The sequence below is a fragment of the Odocoileus virginianus genome, chromosome 2, assembly GCF_023699985.2.
Source record: "Odocoileus virginianus isolate 20LAN1187 ecotype Illinois chromosome 2, Ovbor_1.2, whole genome shotgun sequence".
In the NCBI taxonomy this organism is placed as follows: Eukaryota; Metazoa; Chordata; class Mammalia; order Artiodactyla; family Cervidae; genus Odocoileus; species Odocoileus virginianus.
The window spans coordinates 2,041,715-2,066,375 of NC_069675.1; the positions used below are offsets into that span (position 1 = coordinate 2,041,715).

General features: G+C 43.8%; 1 protein-coding gene and 1 long non-coding RNA gene across 2 annotated transcripts in view; one reads left to right on the forward strand and one right to left on the reverse strand.

Annotated features, from left to right (window-relative positions):
* MRPS5 (mitochondrial ribosomal protein S5) overlaps positions 1-19,439 on the reverse strand; it is a 23,217-nt gene extending 3,778 nt beyond the window's left edge. The window contains exons 1-11 of the mRNA XM_070474257.1: positions 19,212-19,439; positions 15,559-15,639; positions 13,443-13,580; positions 10,179-10,304; positions 8,658-8,891; positions 6,940-6,974; positions 5,325-5,415; positions 4,041-4,087; positions 3,538-3,595; positions 3,168-3,230; positions 230-366 (exon numbers count right to left, since the gene is read on the reverse strand). Of these exons, the coding sequence (XP_070330358.1) occupies positions 230-366; positions 3,168-3,230; positions 3,538-3,595; positions 4,041-4,087; positions 5,325-5,415; positions 6,940-6,974; positions 8,658-8,891; positions 10,179-10,304; positions 13,443-13,580; positions 15,559-15,639; positions 19,212-19,269 (1,068 nt within the window). The 5' untranslated portion in view covers positions 19,270-19,439. The remainder of the gene's footprint in view (positions 1-229; positions 367-3,167; positions 3,231-3,537; positions 3,596-4,040; positions 4,088-5,324; positions 5,416-6,939; positions 6,975-8,657; positions 8,892-10,178; positions 10,305-13,442; positions 13,581-15,558; positions 15,640-19,211) is intronic.
* Positions 19,440-19,519: 80 nt separating this feature from the next.
* Positions 19,520-23,132, forward strand: LOC139037494 (uncharacterized). Its single transcript, XR_011490355.1, has 2 exons — positions 19,520-19,644; positions 22,760-23,132. It is a non-coding gene; the product is annotated as an uncharacterized lncRNA (long non-coding RNA).
* The last annotated feature ends 1,529 nt before the right edge of the window (positions 23,133-24,661 follow it).

Below are 24,661 nucleotides of genomic sequence, written 5' to 3' on the forward strand. Positions count from 1 at the left end.
TACTTAATTTTAAAACTTCAAAAACCCATGCAGTTTTTTTTTTAAAGGATAACCCTCATGAATTACCTCTTCAGTTGGATTAACTAACCTGATGCACCCACAGACAAAGAATGCCTGGTCCTCAGGTGGCCCAAGAGCAACTCCAGGACGGCCCAGGAGATGCTGGTCTCAGAGCACACCGCTGAAATACAAACTGGCTCCTCAGTTTCTGAGCGCAGGGTTGACCTACCTGGCGAGAGAGCCCCTGGAAGAGGCCCCGGGTGAGGTTGAGCATGTTGACGGAGCCAGAGACCTTGGCGTACATGTCTTTGATGCCAATGAGCCGGCAGATGGTAGTGATGGCTCGGTGGCAGCGGAGGCCATAGCCTAGAAAGAGGAAAATCAAGTCAAACGCCTGCCTGCTCGCCCACTATGCAGGTGGCGCCACCTGCTGGCTTCCCATGGCTTCCAGCTCTGGGTTTAGATGGTCCACATTCTGGCTTCATCACTTCCCAGCTGGGTGACCCTTCACAACTTACTGAACTTCAAGGATGACTCTGATTTAAATGAGATGTTATACGGACTAAATAAATAATATATGTGTTTCTGGACGTCCCTGCTGGCTCAGTGGTTAAGAATCTGCCTGCTAGTGCAGGGGACATGGCTGTGATCTCTGGTCCAGGAAGATCCCACGTGCCTCGGAGCAATTAAGCCCGTGCCCCACAACTGCCTGTGCGCACACAGCAGCTAGAGAAAGCCGCTGAGGAGCAGCAAAGACCCAGCACAGCCAAAAGCTAATGAACTGATTAATTTTAAAATACCTGTAAGTTTGTTAAACACATGGACAAAAAATAGGGCTCTTAAGATTAACAGAGATGCCTGAAGTTAAGGCACCCCATGCCCATCTTACCTAAGGCCCACCAGACATCTGTTCTCACCCTCCTTGAATGGTCAGCTGCATTGAATCATCCACTTCCTCCTTCTGGAGAAACTCCTGGCTTCAGTAACACACCCTCCCTCAGACTGCCTCCTAGTTACTGGCCCGCCCTTCTCACCTCCAGGCTGGCCTCTAAATCTTCGGCGGTTTCCTCCCCAGCCACTCACCCTCCTCTTGTCTACCTGTAATCCCTTCCCATGGTGTTGCTGGTTAGTTGCTCAGTCGTGTCCAACTCTTCATGACCCCATGGACTGCAGCCTGTCAGGCTCCTCTGTCCATGGGCTTCTCCAGGCAAGAACACTGGAGTGGGCTGCCATTTCCTCCTCCCGGGTATCTTCTGGACCCAGCGACTGAACCCGCATTTGCTGTGGCTTCTGCATTGGCAGGCAGATTCTTTACCACTGTACCACTTGGGAAGTTCTCTAGCACTCTGATTAGCCAGGCATAAAACTCAGCACATACCTTAAAGCTGAGCAGCTTTAATCAGAAGACAGTGAGGATTAAAAAAAAGAGTAACTTCTGCAATTACAACCAGCAGTCTTTCAAAAATCATTTAGATAAAGATGTATCCAAAGTAACATGTCTAACAAAAACATTACACAAGCCACAAATGCAAGCCATATATATGTTTTCAAATGATCTTGCAGATATAGTTTTAAAAGATTTTTTTAAAGGAGGTAAAACTGTTTTTAATCCAGTATGTCCAAAACATTATCATTTCAACATGTCCTCAATACCATAATATTTTTTAGCCATTCCTTATTCTTTTTTTTTTTTTTTAATATGGAGGCTCTGAAATCTGGTGGTATCTGACACAGGGATTCCCAGAAGCCACCTTTCAAGTACCCAAAAGCCAAATGGGATAGCACAGGTCTAAACCTTAATGTCCAAGTGTTCAACTCAATACTTTTTCTAATGATAAATGTTTTTATTATCTGGCATATGAATGATTACTTATGATTTTGAAGCAGAAGCCAAGTTCAGGTGCACTAATATAACTGGTACTGTATTTGACTTTTTTTCTTTCTTATTTCCATGCCATGGCTCTAGCAAAGTTGTATTAGAAGCTTTGGCATGAAAAATTTAAATACTGTGTATGTTCTATCTTCTGAACCAGACTTTTTAAGATATTACCTAGAGTTATACAAAACCATTTTTACTATAGAACCACAGGTGAAACACATCAGAATGTTTAAGAATTCTACTGCCTGAGTCCACCGGGCATAAATGGCATAGAGCCATGACCCTAATCTCTGCCTGCCTGCTCTTCCCAAGACAGGACGAAGGCCCATCTCCAGATCCTCAGAGCCTGGTGCAGCACCAGACTCACCAAAGCTGTTCAGTTCACCCTTGCTGAGAGCAAATGAATGGAACTGGATACGCTGTTAGAAAACAACCATCTGTAGCATCCACCATGAATTCTCTAGGAGCAACCAATGCTTTTAAAGAACTGATGGTTTTGAACTATGGTGTTGGAGAAGACTCTTGAGAGTCCCGTGAACTGCAAGGAGACCCAACCAGTCCATCCTAAAGGAAATCAGCCCTGAATATTCATGGGAAGGACTGATGCTGAAGCTGAAACTCCAATACTTTGGCCACCTGATGCGAAGAACTGACTTATTTGAAAAGACCCTGATGCTGGGAAAGATTGAAGGCGGGAGGATAAGGGGACGACAGAGGAAGAGATGGCTGGATGGCATCACCGACTCAAAGGACAGAGTAAACTCCAGGAGTGGTGATGGACAGGGAGGCCTGGCGTGCTGCAGTCCACGGGGTTGCAAAGAGTCAGACACGATTGAACTGACTGAACCAATGCTCCCACTACAAACTCAACTACTCACTCAGTTGCTGTTTCCTATTCATTAAGTGCTCTTCCCACCTACAGTTACCCCTGGAATGTGTTTATAATCATGTGAGTCTAAGTAGGTTGACTACTTAAAAAAAAAAAAATCATTGAATTATACATTTAATTCATTTATTTTTCTGTCATGATTTGCAGTATGTGGGATCTCAGTTCCCCAAATGGGGATTGAACCTGGACCTGCTGCATTAGAAGCCTGAGGGAAGTCCCAAGGCTGACTGCTTTTTACTTCCCCAAAAACCTCAATCTACTTAAATCTAACTTAGGCCTGTCCATTTTAGTGTTTTCAAAATAAGTTCAGGCAAAGGTGAGCAAAAACAGGGGGCAGGATGAAACTGGTACAGTTTCTCTGCTTTACCTCTAGCACATCGTAAGAATTTTTTTAGTTACCTCTGGGTTGTTTCTTCATCTTGATATGTGTCCTTTTAAATGTTAATGAAATATCATGGTATACTGGAGGGTAAAAACAGAAACACAAGAAGGGTTAGGGGCACAGCTTTAACACCCTCGCCAATAACGCAAAGCAAGCAACATGGCCCTACGCAGCCACCACGCGCCGGCCAAGGACAGGCAACCAGCTCTGATTTCACTCACTACTAATCTTCTCGTGAGAGTAAGTTTGTTTCTACATTTTTATATATTTATATGAAAGAAGGTAGTAACATGCAAAGAAACACAAAAATACCCACAGAGATATATTACCACACATAAAGAAAGAAGTATAAGCCTGAAAATTTTAAAAGAAAAGATTGACACTCACTGGTATGGTCTTCATATCGTTCTATGTAATGCAAATAGTGAACGGCTCTGTTCTTTGCCTGAAAGAAGGAAAATAATTTTCTTAAATCTCTTGTTGGAATTTACATTTTCTCAGAGATTCAAAAAATACCTTTTATAAAATATTTATTATGGAAAACTGCAAATTTACAGCAAAATTTCAGTAGATGCTTCCAAAAGTCAAGGATTTAATTTTGAAAAAAAAATATAACATCACTATCACACCAAAAAAAAAAAACCCCAAACCCAAACCCAATCAATAATTCCTTAATATTGTTTAACATTCTGTTCAGTTTCCCCGCTGTCTCATAGTTCTGGTAAACAATCACAAGGCTAATAGAAATGATGCAAGAATACAGGCCCTTCTGAAATTGCCTCTTATGAGATCAGTAACATTTGACAGTAAGTATTTTTCTGTGGTTCCCACGAAGTCTAGCACAGACATTACTGATCTTTTACTGTTAACAAAGAAAAAAATGTACATACTTTTCTGAAAGCATCTGCCCGTTCAGTGGCTTTCCCAATGGCAAAACCTTTAAAAGAAAAAGTAAAAATATTTGAGGTAGCAATTTCACTGCAAGAAATTTCCCCTATCAACATACTTGCAAAAGTACAACAAATGACATGTACAAGAAGCTCGCTGTTGGGCTTCTCCGGTGGCTCCGTGGTAAATAATCTGCCTGCAGAAGAACAGGTTCGGCCCCTGATCTGGGAAGACCCCACAGGTGGTGGAGCAACTGAGCCCGCGAACCACACCTGCTGAGCCAGTTTTCTACAGCCCGGGAGGCACAAGCACGAGCGCTCCGCTCCTGGAGCCCACGCTCTGCAACAGGGGAGCCGCTGCAATGAGGAGCCCACGCTCTGCAACAGGGGAGCCGCTGCAATGAGGAGCTCACGCTCTGCAACTGAGCACCTTGTTCAACACAGCTAGAGAAAAGCCCAAAGTCAGCAACAAAGACCCAGGACAGCCACAATAATGAATAAGATTATTACAGGAGATATGCGGTGGCATAGGAACAAAGAATTCCTGGGAAGAAAACTGACTGTTAAAGAGTCGTTTCCTGTGGCAACATACTACCTACAGGCGTCACAAACGCCTGTTTTATAGTGTCAGTGTGGGTGTAAGGAGGCAGTTTCCCAGCTTTCCTTCCTTCACACATTCACGTATACATTTCAAAAACAGGTGTTCAAGGTGGAAACTTTACTGAAGAGTCTCAAGAAGAAATGTGAAGAACTGGCAAACATACTAATTAAACATTTTTAACCTTTTCAGTGTATACTCTTCCAATCCTTATAGGCTTTTCTTTGCATATAAGCCTACTTTTTAAAAATTGGATTATATTATAGCCTTATATGAAGTGGTTTTTAGTTTGTCTGTTTGACCTAATGATTATTTTATAAGTAATTTCCCATAATTGTTTAATGGCGATAGAGTATCAAAATGCTTGGTTATACTCTTCTGGTAACTATGTCCCTATTGTAGAATATTTACTGTCTCTCTCCCCACTCCCAGTTTTTTTTACTATTATACATAATACAACAGTGTCTTAAGCCTTTTAAAACGTTCACTGTCCTCATGGAAAAAAGCAGGTATAGGAAGATCTTTCTTTTCCCTCTAAGGAATTGCTTGAGTTCACCACAAGGTCTGTGAGCCTAAGCCACCTTGAAAGACAAGCAGTGGGGAAAGCCTGAAGCCACTGAGTGCAGAGCTGCGCCCAGGCCACGCCGGTCCACCCCCGCCGCCAGCTCCTCGTGTCCTCCCCGACTCACCTGCGGCTCCTCTGCCGTTCCCCACGGCGACCAGGACACGGACGGATCTCTTCCTGCCCTCTTTGGCCGTCATGTTGAAAACATTTCTCACCTCGAGGACAAAATGTTCACAAATGTCATCCCTTAAGGAAATTTTGCAGTAGGGAACCGGAGGAACCTACACACACACACACACACACACACACACAAGCACATGCACACACATACACACACATGTGCGCACACACATACACACATACACACGCACACACATGCGCACACGCGCGCACACACACGTGCACACACGCGTGCACACATACACGCGCGCACACACACACGCACACATACACATACACACACGCGCGCACACACACGCTGAACACACACATCGTTGCTCACTCCCACAAGCACAAACAGCACACTTCCTCCAAAGGAAACCTCCATCTTCAGGAGTAAAATGGAAATAGGATTTCTCTTCTTACTTTACAAGCTGGTTAGATGATCTGACTGAGATAACTTTTGAAGAGATTTGAAACCATAAAACACAGTCTACCTTATTTTAACGAAGGCACCACAAGAAAGAAAGGTTGCTGATTAAACTTTAACACAGTTGGTAACTGACTTGACTGACACATCCCAATAGCAGAAATGCTAAAATATGAAAAAGTTTGAATCTTATAAATGATAAAATGCAGGGTTCAGAAATAATCAGCACAGAAGTGGATCTCTATGGATTAGACTCAAGAGAAAGACAGAAACTTCTGAAATACCTGACTGTCATGCACTGTAGAAAAATCTACATTTGAGGGCATATTTATAAATTCACCAAGAACTACCAAGCTGTTAACTGCTTACATGGTGGCCCCTTTCCCGTAAAGTGAAGTTAAGAAAAAGGGAGCTCAAGTCCACTCTTGCGGATCCTCTCACTGGAAATGACTCCCACGGACAAAATTCTTGAAAGAACTAACTTCCACAAGGGGTACACCAGGACCCAAAGACATAAAGTACTTGTAAATATATTTTAAACTTGAATGCCATTGATACTGAAGAAATAATGTACACAATCAATCACAAACTCAACACATTCCACATGGCATTTAACACCAAGTGTGAGCTCAAAGGGAAGTTGACGATTTTAGGAAATGCCCTGGAAAAAGTGACTGAAATTGACCTGATACAGACTTCAGTTTCAAGAGCCTATAAGCAGTCCAGCAGAACCTCTTCCCAGAAAGAGCTGGACATTCACAGTAACTCCAAGCCTTTTACCCCTCCCCATGTCTGCCCCCAACCTCTGCTTCCTGAACTAAGTGTCAGATACAGCTGATTCCGAGAGAAATTGCTACTGCAACCTTTGCTTTAAGAAGGAGGAAATTTAATGCAATCTCCAAATTCTGATATCAACAATACCAAGAAGCCATCTTGCCACGAGGCCCTGATGAGCAGCCCCCCAAAAGGGCAGGAGTCGGAAGAGAAATGAAACTGAAGTTTCATCATTTCCTTACACAAAGCAGCCCTGTAGGTCAGAAAGTCACACATCAAAGGCTTTTCTTCACTGTTCCTCTTGCTGCATCCCCTCAATATCTACTATCCCCACTTCTCTGAAGGCTTAACTGGGTATTTAGTTCAGCATGCCTACCTCAAGTATCCTGGTATCGAAATCATCATATGTTTCTGCAGGGAGGAAAAAAAATAGGAACATAGATAAATGTGTCCATGTAATTAGTGTATGACAGCATTTTTTAACATTGGCACCATCACTGACTTTTCACTAACAATCTCAGATATTTTGGTGCCACTCTCAAGGCCACACCCTGGTCCTCATCACTACCAGAAACTGTTCCACCCCTAAATTCATAAACTCGGCCACCATCTTCCTGAATGCATCCTCCTACCCCTCCCGCTCTCACGCGGTGACTCAGAGGCAATGGTTCTTGGGGCCTGGCCAGCATCTCCAGACTCCTGACCACTGCGCCCTTTCTCCATCACCCCTCTGGTCTTCCAGCCTCTCCCACGCAGTCAAGACACTACCGTCCACCACCTCCGCTAGGTCCTGTGCATGTGCTCGACTCGCTCACCTCTTCCCGCCCACCACACCATCCAGGATGCAGTCAGTGCTGCTGTCTGCCCAAGCGGACCTGCGGGGCGCTACTGCACAGAAGTCAGCGCGTGGCACACGCTTGGGTCCTCTCTGCTGTCTGCAGGCCTTCTACATCCTTTTACTTAGGTCCCTCTCTTCTCACCACAGCAGCCATTTCAAACACTCCCTGTTCTTTTATTTTGACTTTACTATAGGAAATTTACCTTCATAGACAACAAAACAACCAGCAAAATCTAAGTTTACGTACCATGAGCTGGCTTCAGTGATCATCAACTCACGTCAACCTCCTTTCCTCTAAATTCGGTCCAATTCCCACTTCACTGGGTAACTCTTGAGGCCAGTCCCAGATACGTTATGGTTTCATCAACACACTCTGGTGGCCACACTCGCCCACGTTCCCATCTCCTTCTCAAAGACTCAATGAAGCCTCCGGAGAGACGACACTCACTGTCAAAACACAGCTCACCTGACTCTGTCCACTGCCCTTTCTTCTGTCACAAGTACACCCGTTTATCTACAGGCTAAATCTGGGCCCCTAGGAGGGACTTAAGTTCATGGGTTTTTTTCCCTCTCCCCGCCTTATCGCCATTCTCCCGATGGAAGCATTCTTCTAAGCCCTCCGTGTGCTAGCCTGAGTCTCTCCATCTCAACCTCTCCTCTCCTCTTTAAGCCAAACTTAAGAAAGCAGCCAAACTCTTGCCTACTTTCTCATCTCCTGTTCACAGACAAGAACAAATTTTTCAGATGATTTTAACTTCTTTACATACTCAGGAAACAGTGGGGGAGATGACTTTGTTTTCTAATTTCATCTGATAAATATTATCAACTTTTATCTCATGTGTTCTTTTAGGAAGCTTAACGACAATTATTTGGTTTCTTCTGTTATCAAAACAGCACTCCCAAGGCATGTTACTCCATACCCCATGACCAACAGCACTTGGGGAGCTGCATGCTATGGGCGACTCGGAGCAGCGTAATGCACACCGCCACGCTCGAAGGCTCTGGGAAGCCACACAAGGGAGATGCCAGAGCCCAGCGCTTTGCATCCTATCTGTGGAGTACCTCTTGGTTTACAGGCCTCTAGTGGTTCATCAAATACAGCTGGTTAACAATGTGAAGTTATTCCAGTGATATTCAAATCCTTGTTTTAGAAAAGGGCAATCTAAACAGAGGAGTAAATAGAACCGTATTAAAGAATTCCAGAACCTAGGAGTGCCCTCTCCATCACAATGTTAGTGAAACCAGGACTCTGTTACCTCCATTGGGACCAGGGTCAGGGGGGCCAAGACTGACACCGCCCCATGAGTTTCCGCTCCATCCTCGCTCCCGTTTAACCTTCATCTTCCTCTTCCGGTCCCACTCTTCTCTCTGTTGTACCATATCAGCCTGCACCTTTTCTTGCTCTTCCTTGCTTCTTTGAGTGATAGTCTGTATAGCTCCGCTTTTCATAAGTGGGGCATTCAGACCAGGCCATAGGAAGCCACGACGCCCTGAAGGTTTAAAAACACACAGAAATAATTCTTTTAAAAGCATTCATTTCTCGAGTATTAAAATGCCAGGCAATGGGCATACAGACAGATACTGCTGTGGGAGCTTAAACTAACATACTCACTTTACAGGCCACTTGGCACCGTCTACTAAAATTTTAAACATACCCATTGTAACAGTCAATAATTCCATTTAACGGTACTGCCTAGAGAAACACTGCCACTCGGTTATGAAGCATATGTGTGCTTGGACAAGGATGTCCACTGAGGTGTTACTTGTAAAGGCCAAAAAGAGAAACAATCTAACTGTCTAGCAATATTGAAACAGCAAAATGAACTATGGCATATCCAACCTATGAAATATGCTGCATTAAACGCAAAGAATAAGGCTGCCCTGTAGGTTCTGATACGGAATAATTTCTAAGGCCTATTATTGAGTGAAAAAAAAAAGTGAAGTCTAAGAGAACATGTACCATGTGATATAATCTAATTATTTTTAAAAGAAAATGTATATTCCTCTTAGGGTTTTTATGTATACAAAAGCATTAGAAATGTCAGAAGGATTGTTAATCAGCTATAACCCAATACAAAATAAAAAGTTCAAATTAAAAAAAAAAATAAATGTCAGAAGAAGGAAACACATCAAAATGAAATCAGTGGTTTCCTTAGTGGAGGCAACTGGAATTGAGGACAATAAAAAAGGCATCAAGGGACTTCCCTGGCAGTCGAGCAATTAAGACTCCTCACTTTCAATTCAGGGGAGCCCCAGTCCGCGCACTGAGACTCCCACACATTTGTTTTTGTAAATAAAGTTTTACCGGAACACAGCTGTGCCCATTCAGTTACGTATTACCTGTAGCTGCTCCTCCGCTACAAGAGCAGAGTGGAATGGCTGGAGAGAGACCATGCGGCTCACAAGGCTGAAGACACTCACTTCCCGACCCTCAGCAGAGAAGTTCGCCACAAGGCTGAAGACACTCACTTCCCGACCCTCAGCAGAGAAGTTCGCTAACTCTGATTTCCTACCACTGAACTGTAAACTCTCCGAGCCCAGGGCCTTTCAGAGCAGGTGCCACACAAGGGTACTCGAGGCGTGTGGGATGAATCTCTTTCTACGGGATTTTCCTTCCCCTGAATCATGGGGCAGTAAGCCATTTGGCTGGACTCTAAAACCAAATTTCCTAATGCCCCTCATTAGAATTGTTTTGATGCTTCTAGTTCGTAAAACATCTGTAAAATTTTGCAGAGAAAAAAAAATCTTAGAAAGCACAATAGCTGTTTTAAGTTTACCTTCACCGATGATCTGACCCCTGTTCAAATCCTTCCTTCTTTTCTTCTTGGTTCTTTTGCCTCTTCCTTTTCTTGCTCCGGCACCAGTTTCTGCTAGAGCACCTTTCCACAGCTCATCTGCTGTCACTGTAAGGAGACAGGTGTTACAGAATTTCCTCAAGCAGTGATTCAGGGCCTAGTGATTTATTCCTGTTGAGCAAAAAGGGCTGGAAGAAGGTGGGTCACTTGCATCATTATGGCAATGAAAGCAAAATTAAAACAGCCTCTGCACATTCCAAATGATTTCCATTTGAAAAGCCCAAGATTTGATGCTACTCCTTTTACAAAATACGGCCTCCCCAGCACAAAAGACAACCAACATTTACATCCCAGTTACTTTCCTACAGATGTGTTTCCTGAACAGTTTATCACCTATGTGACAGGGCTCTTCTCTGCCCTCTTGCCTCCACTGTAACTGTTGACATAATCAATAACTAGCCTTCCCAATACAGTCTCTCAGCCCAAAAAGCCAACTCTGCAATCTGAACTCATAAATCTTAATCATTTATTTGTTTGCTCTATTCTGAAAATGCCCTATATTTCTGTATATCCTTCAAAACAAGATGCCCAAATTCATCTTCAACTCTAATGAAAACCTAACCAATACTTGGGAAAGAATGAGCATGTGTGGGGTCTGACAGTTAATTCGTGCACATGCCTCTGTGTATTTCTTAGATGATTATCTTTTACTTTAATGTACAGACCCTGACACCACTGATTTGTTTCCATCTGTGAACTTCTGAGCTCCCCCAATCTTTCCTACCATACATTGCAGAGAGTATTTTCCCCTCTGTACTTGTAGAACATTCAGATTCTGTACTTCTGACTACTTAATTTTATTGGTATAGCCACATTGTTTATTAGATTTAAATTGCCTTCACAAGGACTCTGCCTTTCACGTTATCACCAACTGATTTTATGACGACCAATTATTCCATTACCAATTTAATAAAGAATCAGAGCTATACAAACATTGTACTAGTAAAAAATCTAAGACACATATATCTACATGCCTGAAATACTAAGCACATTCCAGAAGTCAAATGAGTATCTTCATCTTACCTTTCTTATGAGCCCGTTGGCTTTAAAGGTTCTACCTGCTTACTTCCTGAAAGGCCTTACACTTTGATCCTTTGGTTTGATAACATGAAAAGGGGAAAATGTTTTGGATTTACAGTATTTTTTAATATTCTGTGTCTATACAGTACCCTGTTTTTCAAGATACACGTTAGAACTAATCTTTGTAACTGAAGCTCAGAAAAATAGGTCAGTTTCCGCATCACATGCTGCTCTGTGTATTCCTGATCAAAGCAAAGAGATAAACTCAAACTTTAGATGGACACTGATTCATTTAAGAGAACCACAGGTTTGAAATAAAATTACCAATCTCAAACTAAACTCTCACTAAACACTGAGTTTCTTTCTTTATTCCTTAAAAAAGATGGTATCTATAAATGCCATAAAAAACTTGAAAGCTCACAGTGCAAGCACTTTTAATGGAGATAAATCTGGATTCCAGAAAAACGCCTGCTTCTGCTTAAGTGACTGTGCCAAAGCCTTTGACTATGTGGATTACAACAAACTGTGGAAAATTCTTCAAGAGATGGAAACACCAGACCGCCTTACCTGCCTCCTGAGAAACCTGTATGCAGGTTAAGAAGCAACAGTAAGAACAGGACATGGAATAATGGACTGGTTGCAAATTGGAAAAGCAGTACATCAAAGCTGTATACTGTCACCCTGCTTATTTAACTTATATGCAGAGGACATCATGCAAAATGTCGGGCTGGATGAAGCACAAGCTGGAATCAAGTTTGCTGGGAGAAGTATCAATAAACTTGGACATGCAGATGACACCACCCTTATGGCAGGAACCAAAGAGGAACTAAAGAGCCTCTTGATGAAGGTGAAAGAGGAGAGAGAAAAAGTTGGCTTAAAACTCAACATTCAAAAAACGAAGATGATGGCATCCAATCCCATCACTTCATGGAACATAGATGGGGAAACAATGCAAACAGTGACAGACTTTATTTGGGGGGGCTCCAAAATCACTGCAGATGGTGACTGCAGCCATGAAATTAAAAGACACTTGTTCCTTGGAAGAAAAGCTATGACCAACCTAGACAGCATATTAAAAAGCAGAGACATTACTTTGCCAACAAAGGTCCATCCAGTCAAAGCTGTGGTTTTTCCAGTAGTCATGTATGGATGTGAGAGTTGAACCATAAAGAAGGCTGAACGCCAAAGAACTGATGCTTTTGAACTGTGGTGTTGGAGAAGACTCTTGAGAGTACTTTGGACTGCAAGGAGATCAAACCAGTCCATCCTAAAGGAGATCAGTCCTGAATATTCATTGGAAGGACTGATGCTGAAGCTGAAGTTCCAATACTCTGGCCACTTAATGCAAAGAACTGACTCACTGGAAAAGACCCTGACGCTAGAAAAGACTGAAGGCGGGAGGAGAAGGGGACGACAGAGGATGAAATTGTTGGATGGCATCACCGACTCAATGGACATGATTTTGAGCAAGCTCTGGGAGATGGTGAAGGACAGGGAAGCCTGGCATGCTGCAGTCCATGGGATCACCGGACATGACTAAGCAACTGATCAATACAACAAGAACAATCTGGATTTGGCCCCAGACCACTGCAACAAAGCAACTAGCACAATCAAGTGAGTTTCACAAATATTTGGTCTCCAAGTGCATACAAAAGTTATGTTTACACTATACCATAGTCTTTAGCACACAATAGCATTATGTCTAAAAGCATTATGTCTAAAACATTATGCCTAAAACAGCATATACTTTAATTTAAAAAGTATTCTACTGCTAAAAATGTTCATCTTTAGCAAGTCAAAGTAGCAACATCAAAGATCACTGATCTCATATCACCATATCAAATATAATAATAACTAAAAAGTTTGAAATATTGCAAGAATTACCAGAATATGACACAGAGACACAAAGTGAGCAGAGAGTGTTGGAAAAAATGGTGCAGACATATTTTTTCAACACAGGGTTGCCACAAATCTTAAATGTGCAAAAAATGCAATATCCTCAAAACACAATAAAGCAAAGAGCAATAAAACGAGGTATGCCTGTATATATTAACACCTGAAGTGTAAATTCGTTTAAGGAGAAGAAAAAGAAGAAAAATTAAGAAACCAAAGCACCTTTTATTTTCCTGTTTCATGAAATGGGAAGTTTGTGGCCAGACTACGTACGTTTAGTGAAGAAACTATAGGATCTGTGCTGTTGGGCCGCCAAACTGCTGGGAGCAGAAAGGCAGCACTGTGTCTGTAGCACGCGGGCCAAGCTGGCAAAATGGCGGCGGTCTCTGGCTCCTGCAGATGACAAAGGGCCTGTAGGTAGACAAGAGCAAAACTTCGTTAGATGCTCCACGCCTGTGCAGAAACACTGCCAGCGCCGTCAAATTAACTCTGACTGATAAAAACAAGTCAGTAAAATGCTGAACTTTTAAGAATCATATTTTGAGGACAGTCTTTCTTTAAAAAATAAAAGCAAACTTTTGGACGCTGGCTCAGATGACACAGGGAGATCTCGCCGGACCTGTCAGCTTACTAAGTAAATGGTTCAATTAAAAGTAAATAGAAACTACTGGCTTTTCATTTTAAATAAATTCAGGTCTTCAATAATCACTCTAAATCCCATTACGTTGGACACATTTTAGTTTTTCTTGTAACCCCCCTCAATCTTCAACAAAATACCAAGTACACGTTAATTTATTCTTGCTGTTTAATGCTGCAATCCTTGAAATACTCAGCTCAGCTCAGTCACTCACTCATATCCAACTCTTGCAACCCCGTGGACTGTAGCCCACCAGGCTCCTCTGTCCATGGGACTTAGATCTTATCAAAACTGTGCTTGTATCTATGCTCAGAAAAAGCAGATGTGGGGCTCAGTTAAATCTTTAATTAGCATAACGATGTTAACAGGGAAAAGAACAATATACACTATCTATTTGGAAATATAACCAAATATAATATAACCAAAATAATAAAGTTAAAACAAAGTGTCACTGGAAGCTGAGATGGCCTAGCAAAGGGAAATGGCTTAAGGTATAAATCTCGTGGTATTCCTTGGAAGCGTAGTATTGTAAGATAACAATCTCCAAGGCAGGAACTACTCTCCTGATTTTACACACAAGGAGACTGAGGGCGTCATTTGGTCACGGTGGCACAGGCAGAAAAGGTGGAGGAGAAGTGTGTCTTCATTCCACCAGTCATTACCTTCCTCACCCCAGAGCCTCCTGTGGGGCTGGCCCCCCAGCAAGAGGGCTCCTCTCTGGCCTTCCTCACAGAACCCTTCTCTAGGCCCCACATCGGCTCCGGCTGGGACACTGCCTGGCTCAGAGTCAAGGGCAGGGTAAGTAGTTTATGACTGAACGCATCACGTGAATAACAAAGAAGCAAATGTAGGCAGAGCCAGGCACCCCAGACTCCTGTGCCGACCACCTGAACAAGCACAAAGGCACCTCAACTGCAGGCTTCACAAGATGAAAGGAAGAAGACCAACGGTCGAGTCCAGCACGGAGAAGACACAAGGAGATTTCAGCCCTGCCCTAAGCAGAGGCCGTGCGGAAGAGGCAGGATTTACCTGGCCGTAAGCACAACATGATGTTCCCAGGCCTGCTCAGCTGTAAGGAACCTGCCTGCCAACGCAGGAGATGGGAGGCCAACGCCTGGGTCAGGAAGACCCCTGGAGAAGGAACGGCAACCCACTCCGGTATTCTTGCCTGGGAAATCCCATGCACAGAGGAGCCTGGCGGGCTACAGTCCACGTGGTCACAGAGACCCAGACACAACAACAAGAAGGCACAGCATGGGCTCAGCAAGCGCTGCTTTCCGTCCTTTTTGGGAAGGGAGTGAAGAGGGCGCCTGGCACTGTCAGGAAAAGACAAAAACCTTCTGCAAACACTGTGTCCCGAGGAGGCGTCACAATGCTCAAAACACCTCAGGACCCAGTCCTGCCATTACTGGCTGTGTGACCTTAAGCACGCCACTCAGCCTCTAAGAGACTCCCTTTAGCATCTGTAAAATGGGAATAACAACTCCGTCACTAAAAACTGCTGTGAGGATTAACCCAAGATAACATACTACTAGCCTGGCACACAAATCATCACTCAATAAATGGTGGCTATTATGTTTTAGAGCCTTGAATTATAACAGCCATTATCATTAAAAATTTGAAAACTACTCTTTGGACCTCACCCATTTCTATTACAAAGAATGTACTTCATTCATTTACATTTTGGAAACTACACAAAGTACTCTTAACATCGGATCTTAGAAGAAAAGGGAGTTAGATAAATAATCTCACCACTGCTGGGAACAGCCTTCAACGCCCAGATGGAAGCTGCTGGAAAGGTGTTTAGGTAAAGCTGCCTGGACCATAAATGACCTGTAAATTAAAAAAAAAAAAAACACAGGTTAAGATATATTTCTACATGAAAAGGAACATTTTTAACACCTAAGGAACAGCAATATCTACAGTATTAAAGAACCAGAACAAGTAAATGCAGAGTTTCTGGGCACCATGACGCCTTGCCCAAGAAGCTGACATCACACCACACTGGCTGCCTCACACTCTCACCCGACCTGTTACCAAGCCTCACACATGCTCAAAAAAAGGCATTTGTTAACCATCAGGGAGGCACAAATCAAAACTACGAATTTATACCACATCACATCTACTAAGATCACAATAGTTAAAAAGACAGAAAATCAATAATATTGACAAGGATGTAGAGAAATAAAAATCCTCATGCTGGTGGGAATGTAAAAAGGTACAGCTACCTTAGAACACAGTGTAGCAGTTCCTCAAAAAGTGAAACATGCAGTCTCTGTTCTATCAAGCAATTCCACTCCCAGGTAAATACATGTGAGAAGTAAAAATAGACACACAAAACTGCGCACAAATACTTACAGCAACACTAAACATAATAGCCAAAAGGTACAAACAACCCACACGCTCAAGTGATGAATGGATAAACAAAAATGTACATACACAAAATAAAACGTTATTCTGCCATAAAGAGGAAGTACTGATTTATGCTACAACATGGACAAATCTGAAAAACACTATGCTAAATGAAAAAAGACAGTCATAAAAGATCATGTATTACATGATTTTATTTATATGACATATACAAAACATGTAAACTATAAAGAAAAAAAGTAGATTAGTGGTTTCCAGGGGCTGGAAGAATAGGGAACTGGGGGGGATGATAGCTAAGGTTCTTTTTGAGGTGATTAAAATGTTTTAAAATTGATTATGGGGACGGTTACACAGCTCTGTCAGTCAGTCAGTCAATTCAGTTGCTCAGTCGTGTCACACTCTTTGCAACCCCGTGGACCGCAGCACGCCAAGCCTCCCTGTCCATGACCAACTGCCGGAGTCCACCCAAACTCATGTCCATTGAGTTGATGATGCCATCCAACCATCTTATCCTCTGTCATCCCCTTCTCCTCCTGCCTTCAATCTTTCCCAGCATCAGGGCCTTTTCAAATGAGTCAGTTCTTCGCATCAAGTGGCCAGAGTACTGGAGTTTCAGCTTCAACATCAGTCCTTCCAATGAACACCCATGACTGATTTCCCTCAGGATGGACTGGTTGGACCTCCTTGCAGTCCAAGGGACTCTCAAGAGTCTTCTCCAACACCACAGTTCAAAAGCATCAATTCTTCAGCACTCAGCTTTCTTTACAGTCCAACTCTCACGTCCATACATGACCACTGGAAAAACCATAGCCTTGACTAGACGGACCTTTGTTGGCAAAGTAATGTCTCTGCTTTTTAATAAGCTGTCTAGGTTGGTCATAACCTTCCTTCCAAGGAGTAAGCGTCTTTTAATTTCATTGGCTGCAGTCACCATCTGCAGTGATCTTGGAGCCCAGAAAAATAAAGTCAGCCACTGTTTCCCCATCTATTTGCCATAAAGTGATAGGTCCGGATGCCATGATCTTAGTTTTCTGAATGTTGAGCTTTTAGCCAACTTTTTCACTGTCCTCTTTCACTTTCATCAAGAGGCTCTTTAGTTCTTCACTTTCTGCCATAAGGGGGTATCATCTGCATATCTGAGGTCATTGATATTGTTCCCGGCAATCTTGATTCCAGCCTGTGCTTCCTCCAGCCCAGAGTTTCTCATGATGTACTCTGCATATAAGTTAAATAAGCAGGGTGACAATATACATGTCAAATATACTATTTAGAACCAGTCTGTTGTTCCATGTCCAGTTCTACCTGTTGCTTCTTGAACTGCATACAGATTTCTCAAGAGGCAGGTCAGGTGGTCTGGTATTCCCATCTCTTTCAGAATTTTCCACAGTTTATTGTGATCCACACAGTCAAAGGCTTTGGCACAGTCAATAAAACAGTCTTTTGCTTTTTTGATGATCCAGCAGATGTTGGCAATTTGATCTCTGGTTCCTCTGCCTTTTCTAAAACCAGCTTGAACATCTGGAAGTTAACAGTTCACATATTGCTGAAGCCTGGCTTGGAGAATTTTGAGCATTACTTTACTAGCATGTGAGATGAGTCCAACTGTGCAGTAGTTTGAGCATTCTATGGGACTGGAATGAAAAGTGAGCTTTTCCAATCCTGTGGCCACTGCTGAGTTTTCCAAATTTGCTGGCATACTGAGTGCAGCACTTTCATAGTATCACCTTTTAGGATTTGAAATAAATCAACTGGAATTCCATCACCTCCACTAGCTTTGTTTGTAATAATCGTCCTAAGGCCCATTTAACTTCACATTCCAGGATGTCTGGCTTTAGGTGAGTGATCACATCATCGTGATTATCTGGGTCATGAAGATCTTTTTCCCACAGCTCTGTAAATATACTAAAAACCACTGAGATGTATAGTTTGAGAAGGTGAGTCATATGGTGTGTAAGTTACATCCCAATAAAACCACTATCAAAAAAAAAAAAAAAAAGTTATACACTAGAAAAAGAAAGAAAAAGGCTCTGGAACCAGGTGGTATGGCTGCAAAAACCTGACGTCCTTCCACTCTAACCTTGAACAAGTTTCTCAACCTGTGTGTCCTAATTCCCTAATCTGTAAAATGGGAATGTAAAGGTATCTATCTCATAAAGACATTGTGAAGATAAAGGAAAAAAGCATAAAGAGTTTAAGATAGACCCTGCTACACCTAAGAACTCATGGAAGAAAGCTGCAGATGCTAGGTGCTATTTGAACAGGGCTTTGAAAAAAGAGGAGGTGGTCACAAACATAAACAAAAGTAAAAATATTTCTCAGGTCAGATTTTCCGACAAAGGATTTCAGGTCAAGTTTCCTAACAAAACAAGTTACAAAAAAGAACTTTTCGATTTTCACAGATCTTTACACTTCAGAATTACGAATGCTGGACTGCAGGTTTATAATAAAATAGAGCAATCAGAGGTCAGGTCAATCCTATACTGGTTCCTAGAGATACACGTTGCGCTGGAGGATAGTAGGCTGCCTCTCCTCGGGCTGCAAACAACGAACATGGGGTGGGGGACAATACCAACATCCTTCTTTTTAACAAAGAGCATTGATCAGCCCGAAATCTAAAATAACTGACACTAATCCTATCCTACTCAAACTGGAGGACAGCCTATTTCCCTTTCGAGCTTCTCTTGCCTCGATCTACTCGAAAGTCGCGCCCGCGGGGAAGGCTATGCTGCCTTGCTACTATCCTCCTCACTTAGCCGAGCATGCACGAGCCGTGTGGTGAACTGGAAAGGACCCTGGACCGCGTCCAGTCCATCCTCGCTTTACACACCCAGGCCCTGAGACCCAGAAAGGGTGCGAACGCACGCAAGGTCACAAAGCAGACCCCAGTGAGCCGGCAACCCGGCGCGAGGGGCCAGGAGCTGCGGCTTCTTGCTTTTTCTCGCCCGGGCGAGTGCAGGCCCCGGGAGAGCCGCCCCCACCCGCACCCCCGCTCCCGCTCGGCTCAAAGCTCCAGCTCCCAGCGTCCAGGCTCTCACCTGCCGAAGCGCCACACAGAGCATGGAGGAAGCCCGCAGCGCGTACCGCAGCCGCCATGGCGGAGGCCCCCGAGCGCCTCCGGCCGAGCAGCCTTCCTACCGCCTGTCGTGACTGCTCTTCATCCAACGGCCGCGGACCTCGGCCCGAGACTGAGTACCCAAGGTCCGGGGGCCGCGCTGCAGCGCAAGCCCGGGTGAGGCGGTGTCCACACAGGCAGCGGGTGGGATGAATCCGGCCTCGCCGCGGACAGCCCCAGCGGGGGTCTTCGCGTTAGGACCCAGGGGCGGGGCTTGGGCTGGCCGTCTGGGGGGCGGGGCTGGCCGCCGTCTCCCCGCGGGACTCTCCGGATCTCCAGAGCGGCGGGCGCGCGCACCGCTGACATAATCCTCTCTCTGAATGAAGCTGTGAACTCTTCCCAAACCGAAATGAGAGGTACAGACCAGCACGGATCGGGTCTAAGTGAAGGTCGAAGCGGGGAGTGGTGCACACGGAAGAATAAAAAAGCCGTTCATACCCAACTCCAGTAACGCTCTGGATAGTCGCCTGTTTTGGTAGAGGCATTGCGGGCGATGAAGACGAATCCGTATCCAGAGCGTCAGAACAAGGGGCTGCTCCTTCCTGAGTAGAACTGGCCCGATGTAGTCAGTCTGCAGTAAGGTAGCTGACTGATCCTTCGGGGTGTTCTGTCATATGGGGGGCTCAGTGTTGGTCTCTGCTCTTAGAATATTGAACGCTGGCTATAGCCATATTGGCCCTAGTAAGTGAAAGTCTGTGTCGTTGAGCTCAAACATAACTTCCATCCCTAGTGCATTGCTCTTGAGTCCATTTGGCTGGGGGAGGAAGCAGACCGACATTCTCAGGTTGGTTATTCTGTCCACCTCATTAAAATCCTCCTATTTGGTAAGCATTCATATGGAACATAATCAAGTTCACATTCTGTGCTAAATTAGAGAAGTCTGTCCATATCCTCTTCCCCACAACTCCTTGAATTTTCTAATCGCATTCCTTTCAAGTACCTGATCATCCAACCAAGCCATTAGCCATGGTCCATGAAAAAGTATGGATCTATACACCTGATCAGGCAAAATGAAGAACAAAGTGCGCTGCTCAAAGTTCTGTCCACTGAGAGGATTTTCCTCCTTCTCTGTTTCTCAGCGCTTTCCCAAAGTGGAATGTGGTGCGGCTGTGTCCTTTTAGGCCATGCCTACATACCTTGCAGAACCCAAGAGTTTTGTTCTTCAGGCAATGAGTCGCATGGAAATTACCGTGAAGCTGTAGGTGGGGGTTGAAGGGAGAAGATAATACAGCAAAAGTACAGGCCATGGTCATGGCACTCAAGAGTAGACGGCACCCAGTTCATGAGGGACAGCTCAGGTTGCTGGGGAATTTGGCCCATCGCCAAGCATTCGGGTTCTGGTTTGTTTTTTCTTTTATTTTAAAATAATGATAGATTTATAGGGAGCTGCAGAAATAGTACAGAAAGGGCTCCTGTACCTTTGACCCAGTTGTTTCCAACGGTAGCATCTTCTATAGTCGTCCCTCAGTAGCCACAGACGATGGGCTTTAGGACCTTCCATGGGTACCAAAATCCATGGGTGCTCAGGTCCCATAGTCGGTATTCTGAATTCATGGTTCCGTAGCCATGGATTTAGCCAATTGCCTATCATGTTTTTGTTGTTTAGTTGCTAAGTCATGTCCCATTCTTTTGTGACCCCATGGACTGTAGCCTGCCAGGCTCCTCTGTCTATGGGATTTCCCAGGCAAGAATACTGAAGCAGGTTGTCATTTCCTTCTCCACGGGATCTTCCCGACCCAGGGATCAAACCCACATCTGGCAGGCAGATTCTTTACCACTGAGCCACCAAGGAAGCATATCATGTAGTACGACAATATTTATTGAGAAATTGTGCGTATAAGTGGGTCCATGCAGTCCAAACCCATGTTGTTCAAGGGTCAACCATAATACAGTATCAAAACCCCTGTACATATTGATAAAATTCACAATTCATTTGGATTCTATCAGTTTGCATGCATTTGTGGAGGTGGGTGTGTGTGTAGTTCTATACAGTTTTTATCACATGTGGATTTCGGTAACCACCACAATCATGGTAGAACTGTCATCACGAAGATCCCTCGTGCTTTCTCTTAAGAGTCACTTTCTCCCTCTTCTGTCTTCCTCCACCATCCCTAACCCTTGGCAACCACTAATATGTTCTCCATGTTTAAAATTTTGTCATTTTGGGAATGTTATGTAAATGGAATTAGTTACATGTCCTTTGGAGACGAGTTTTTTTCACTCAGCATAATACCCTTGATGTCTTTCCAAGTTGTTAAATGCGTCAATAGTTTCTTCCTTTTGGTTTAACCATTCATCATTATAGAATACGTATATAGTTTATCTTAAGATTTTGGCTATTTCAAACAAAGCTGCTATGAACACTCATGTACATTTTTGACATTTAAAAAATTTTGTTACAAAATATGCATAATGTAAAATTTACTATCGTAACCATTTTTAAGTGAACACATCAGAAGCATTGAGTCCATTCACACTGTTCTGTGGCCATCCCTATGATTCATCTCCAGAACTCTTTTCATCTTGAAAAACAGAAACTTTGTACCTATTAGGCAGTAATTCACCATTCCTTTTTCTCTGCAGTCTCTAGCAAGCACCATTCTATTCTTTGTCTCTATGAATTGGATTAATTGTCTCATATAAGTGGAATTATACAGTGTTTGTCCTTGTGACTGGTTTATTTCACTTAGCATTATGTCCTCAAGGTCCATCCATGTGTAGCATGTGTTAGAATTTCCTTCCTTTTTTAAGGCCAGATAATATTCCACTGTGGGGCTTCTCAGGTGGCTCAGTGGGTAAAGAACCTGCATACAATGCAGGAGACGCTGGAGATACAGGTTCTATTCCTGGGTCGGGAAGATCCCCTGGAGGAGGGCACAGTAACCCACTCCAGTATTCTTGCCTGGTGAACTCCATGGACAGAGGAGCCTGGTGGGCTACAGTCTGTGGGTCACAGAGAGTCAGACCCGACTGAAACAGCTAAGCACAGCGCAGCATAATGTTCCACTGTGCACTGCATTGTTTATTCATCTGCCGATGAACAGTTGAGTTGCTTCTGTGGGCTTCCTGGTGGTTCAGCGGTAAAGAATGCCTGCCAATGCAGGAGACATGGGTTTGACCCCTGGTGAGGGATCCCACATGCCGCAACTAAGACCCAGCACAGCCAAATAAAAAAGTAATTTTAAAATGAACTACAAGCTAAAGAACTTGAGTCCCTCCTGTTGCCTAGAGAAGTAGCTCTTATAATGGCCTCAGTTCACGTGAAAAATATAATATGGAGGTGAAAGGAAATGCGCAGATCATGATGTCAAACAAACTGCCTTAACCTAGGTGAGGTTAACCTGAACCCTCAAAGGGCTAATCTCTGGAGGAATTCAGAGAGACCATTATGAAATATCAGCATTTATCCTCTGATTCTGAAAAAGAAGAATGTTTTTTTAAAAATGTAACCTTCACTCATGGGCTTCCCAGATGGCACGATGGGAAAGAATCCACCTGCCCAGGCAGAGACAAAGGAGATGCGGGTTCGATCCCCGGATCGGGAAGATGCCCTGGAAGAGGAAATGGAAACCCACGCCAGTTTTCTTGCCTGGAGAATTTCATGGACAGAGGAGCCTGGTGGGCTACAGTCCGTGAAATTGAGAGAGTCAAACAGGACTGAGCGCGCAGGCAACTTTCACTCAGGTCGTTGCTGGCGCTCCCAAGATGGCCACTTGGTGGCGCCAGATGATTTCAGATGGATATCAGCTAAAATTTTTTTCCCCCCTTAAAACTATCCTTTATGATACAGACAAATTGGTTACTATCTTAAATTGACGTTGATCAATAAACTTTAAAAAACAAACTTTTAACAAGTTATTTTTAGGTCATGTGACACCTGTAAACATAATCTTTGAAGAACTAAATGTGGACCATGAAAAAAAGTAATAAATAAATAAATAAATAAATGTGGACCATGGCCAGCAACCAAGGCCTCAAAGATCCCTGAACACCTTCAGATGGATTTTATCCAGCATCTACCTTTCATGAAATTCGAATGTGTTTTATTTCTTCTTCTTCTTTTTTTTTTTTTTGGTTACAGCTCAGTTTTATTTGGCAAGCAAAGGAAAATACATCCCCAAGGCGTGAGGGCGGGCCAACCCAAAAGAAGTACGGCTCAATTTTGGCTCCTCTTTTTCTGTTTTTTCTTCTTCCCCTGAGCCTGCCCTATGTAAATTGGGCTATCCTGGAGGGCTGTTTGCTTCACCTGAAGTTCTCTCTTGGTCCTTGGACCTTCTTCCTTTGTTGTACTTTCACGGGCTTTTTCCTTTCTTTGTCTTCTAGCCACTGCTATTTGGGACTCCTTTTTCCTATTCTAACTACCTTACATTCCCCGCTCAAGAGAGGGGAGGCCCAATTCTTTGGGAGTAGTGGTGTTGAGGTCTCTCTGACTACTTCCTGCTGAACTGGGACAGCGAGGGGCATTGGGCCTCCCCCTCTTGCAAATCTCAAGCCTCAGAGTCCTTATAGCGCTGTTCACCTAAGGGTGAGTGACATTTTCCATGGTCGACTGTAGTTTTATATATTCTTGTTGAACTGGCACTGCATGTTGTAGCTTGTTGACCTGGGCAGAGACAAAACAAGTTAGACAATTGATAATACATGGAACAACCATAAGCAGCATCAATATGGTGATAACAGGGATTAGTATGGGCATTAGCCAATGCCAAATTCCCCATTGCCAGGAGAAGGATCCCCCAAAGAGAGATTGTAGCCACCCCAAGATCTCTCCAGCTCATTCTTTGAGATCCTGTAGATCTGCATGTTTTCTTGAGATTGTGAGACTTGCTTTAACTTAGCTGGAGGTATTTACCCAGAAACAACACGTCTCATTCAAGATGGACCAGGTCCCTCCTTGCTCAGGGATCAGATCTATCTCCTGTCTATTTTGGGGTACAACCCCTACCAAGCTGTGTTGGCTCTTTAGAGCTATCCTGAGAAATCCTACCCCAAGAAACTTGATTTTGGGGGTGTTCATTAGAATGGCACTCATTTGTAGTCCTGAATAGGTATCTGAGACCTCCCAGGGGCTCACAGGTGTATCAAGTATCCTCTTCAGTTTTCTTCCTTGGCTTGACTCATGAGTAGTGAATCCAGGAGTTGTGTCCTGGCATCTAGACTGCTGTGGGGGAAGGAAGTATTACAGGGTAGGGGCCCTTGCATGTGGGCTGGAGTTGAGCCTTTGGGGACCCATCTTTCCAGACTTTAATTAGGACTGGAGTCCCTGAAGCATATAGTGGCGAGTCTTTTAGAGTCTTTTGGGTCCTGGTTCATACCCCACAAGCGTATATCCTGTTGGAATTGCCGAACGGCCATGGCATAAGACTGGAGGGT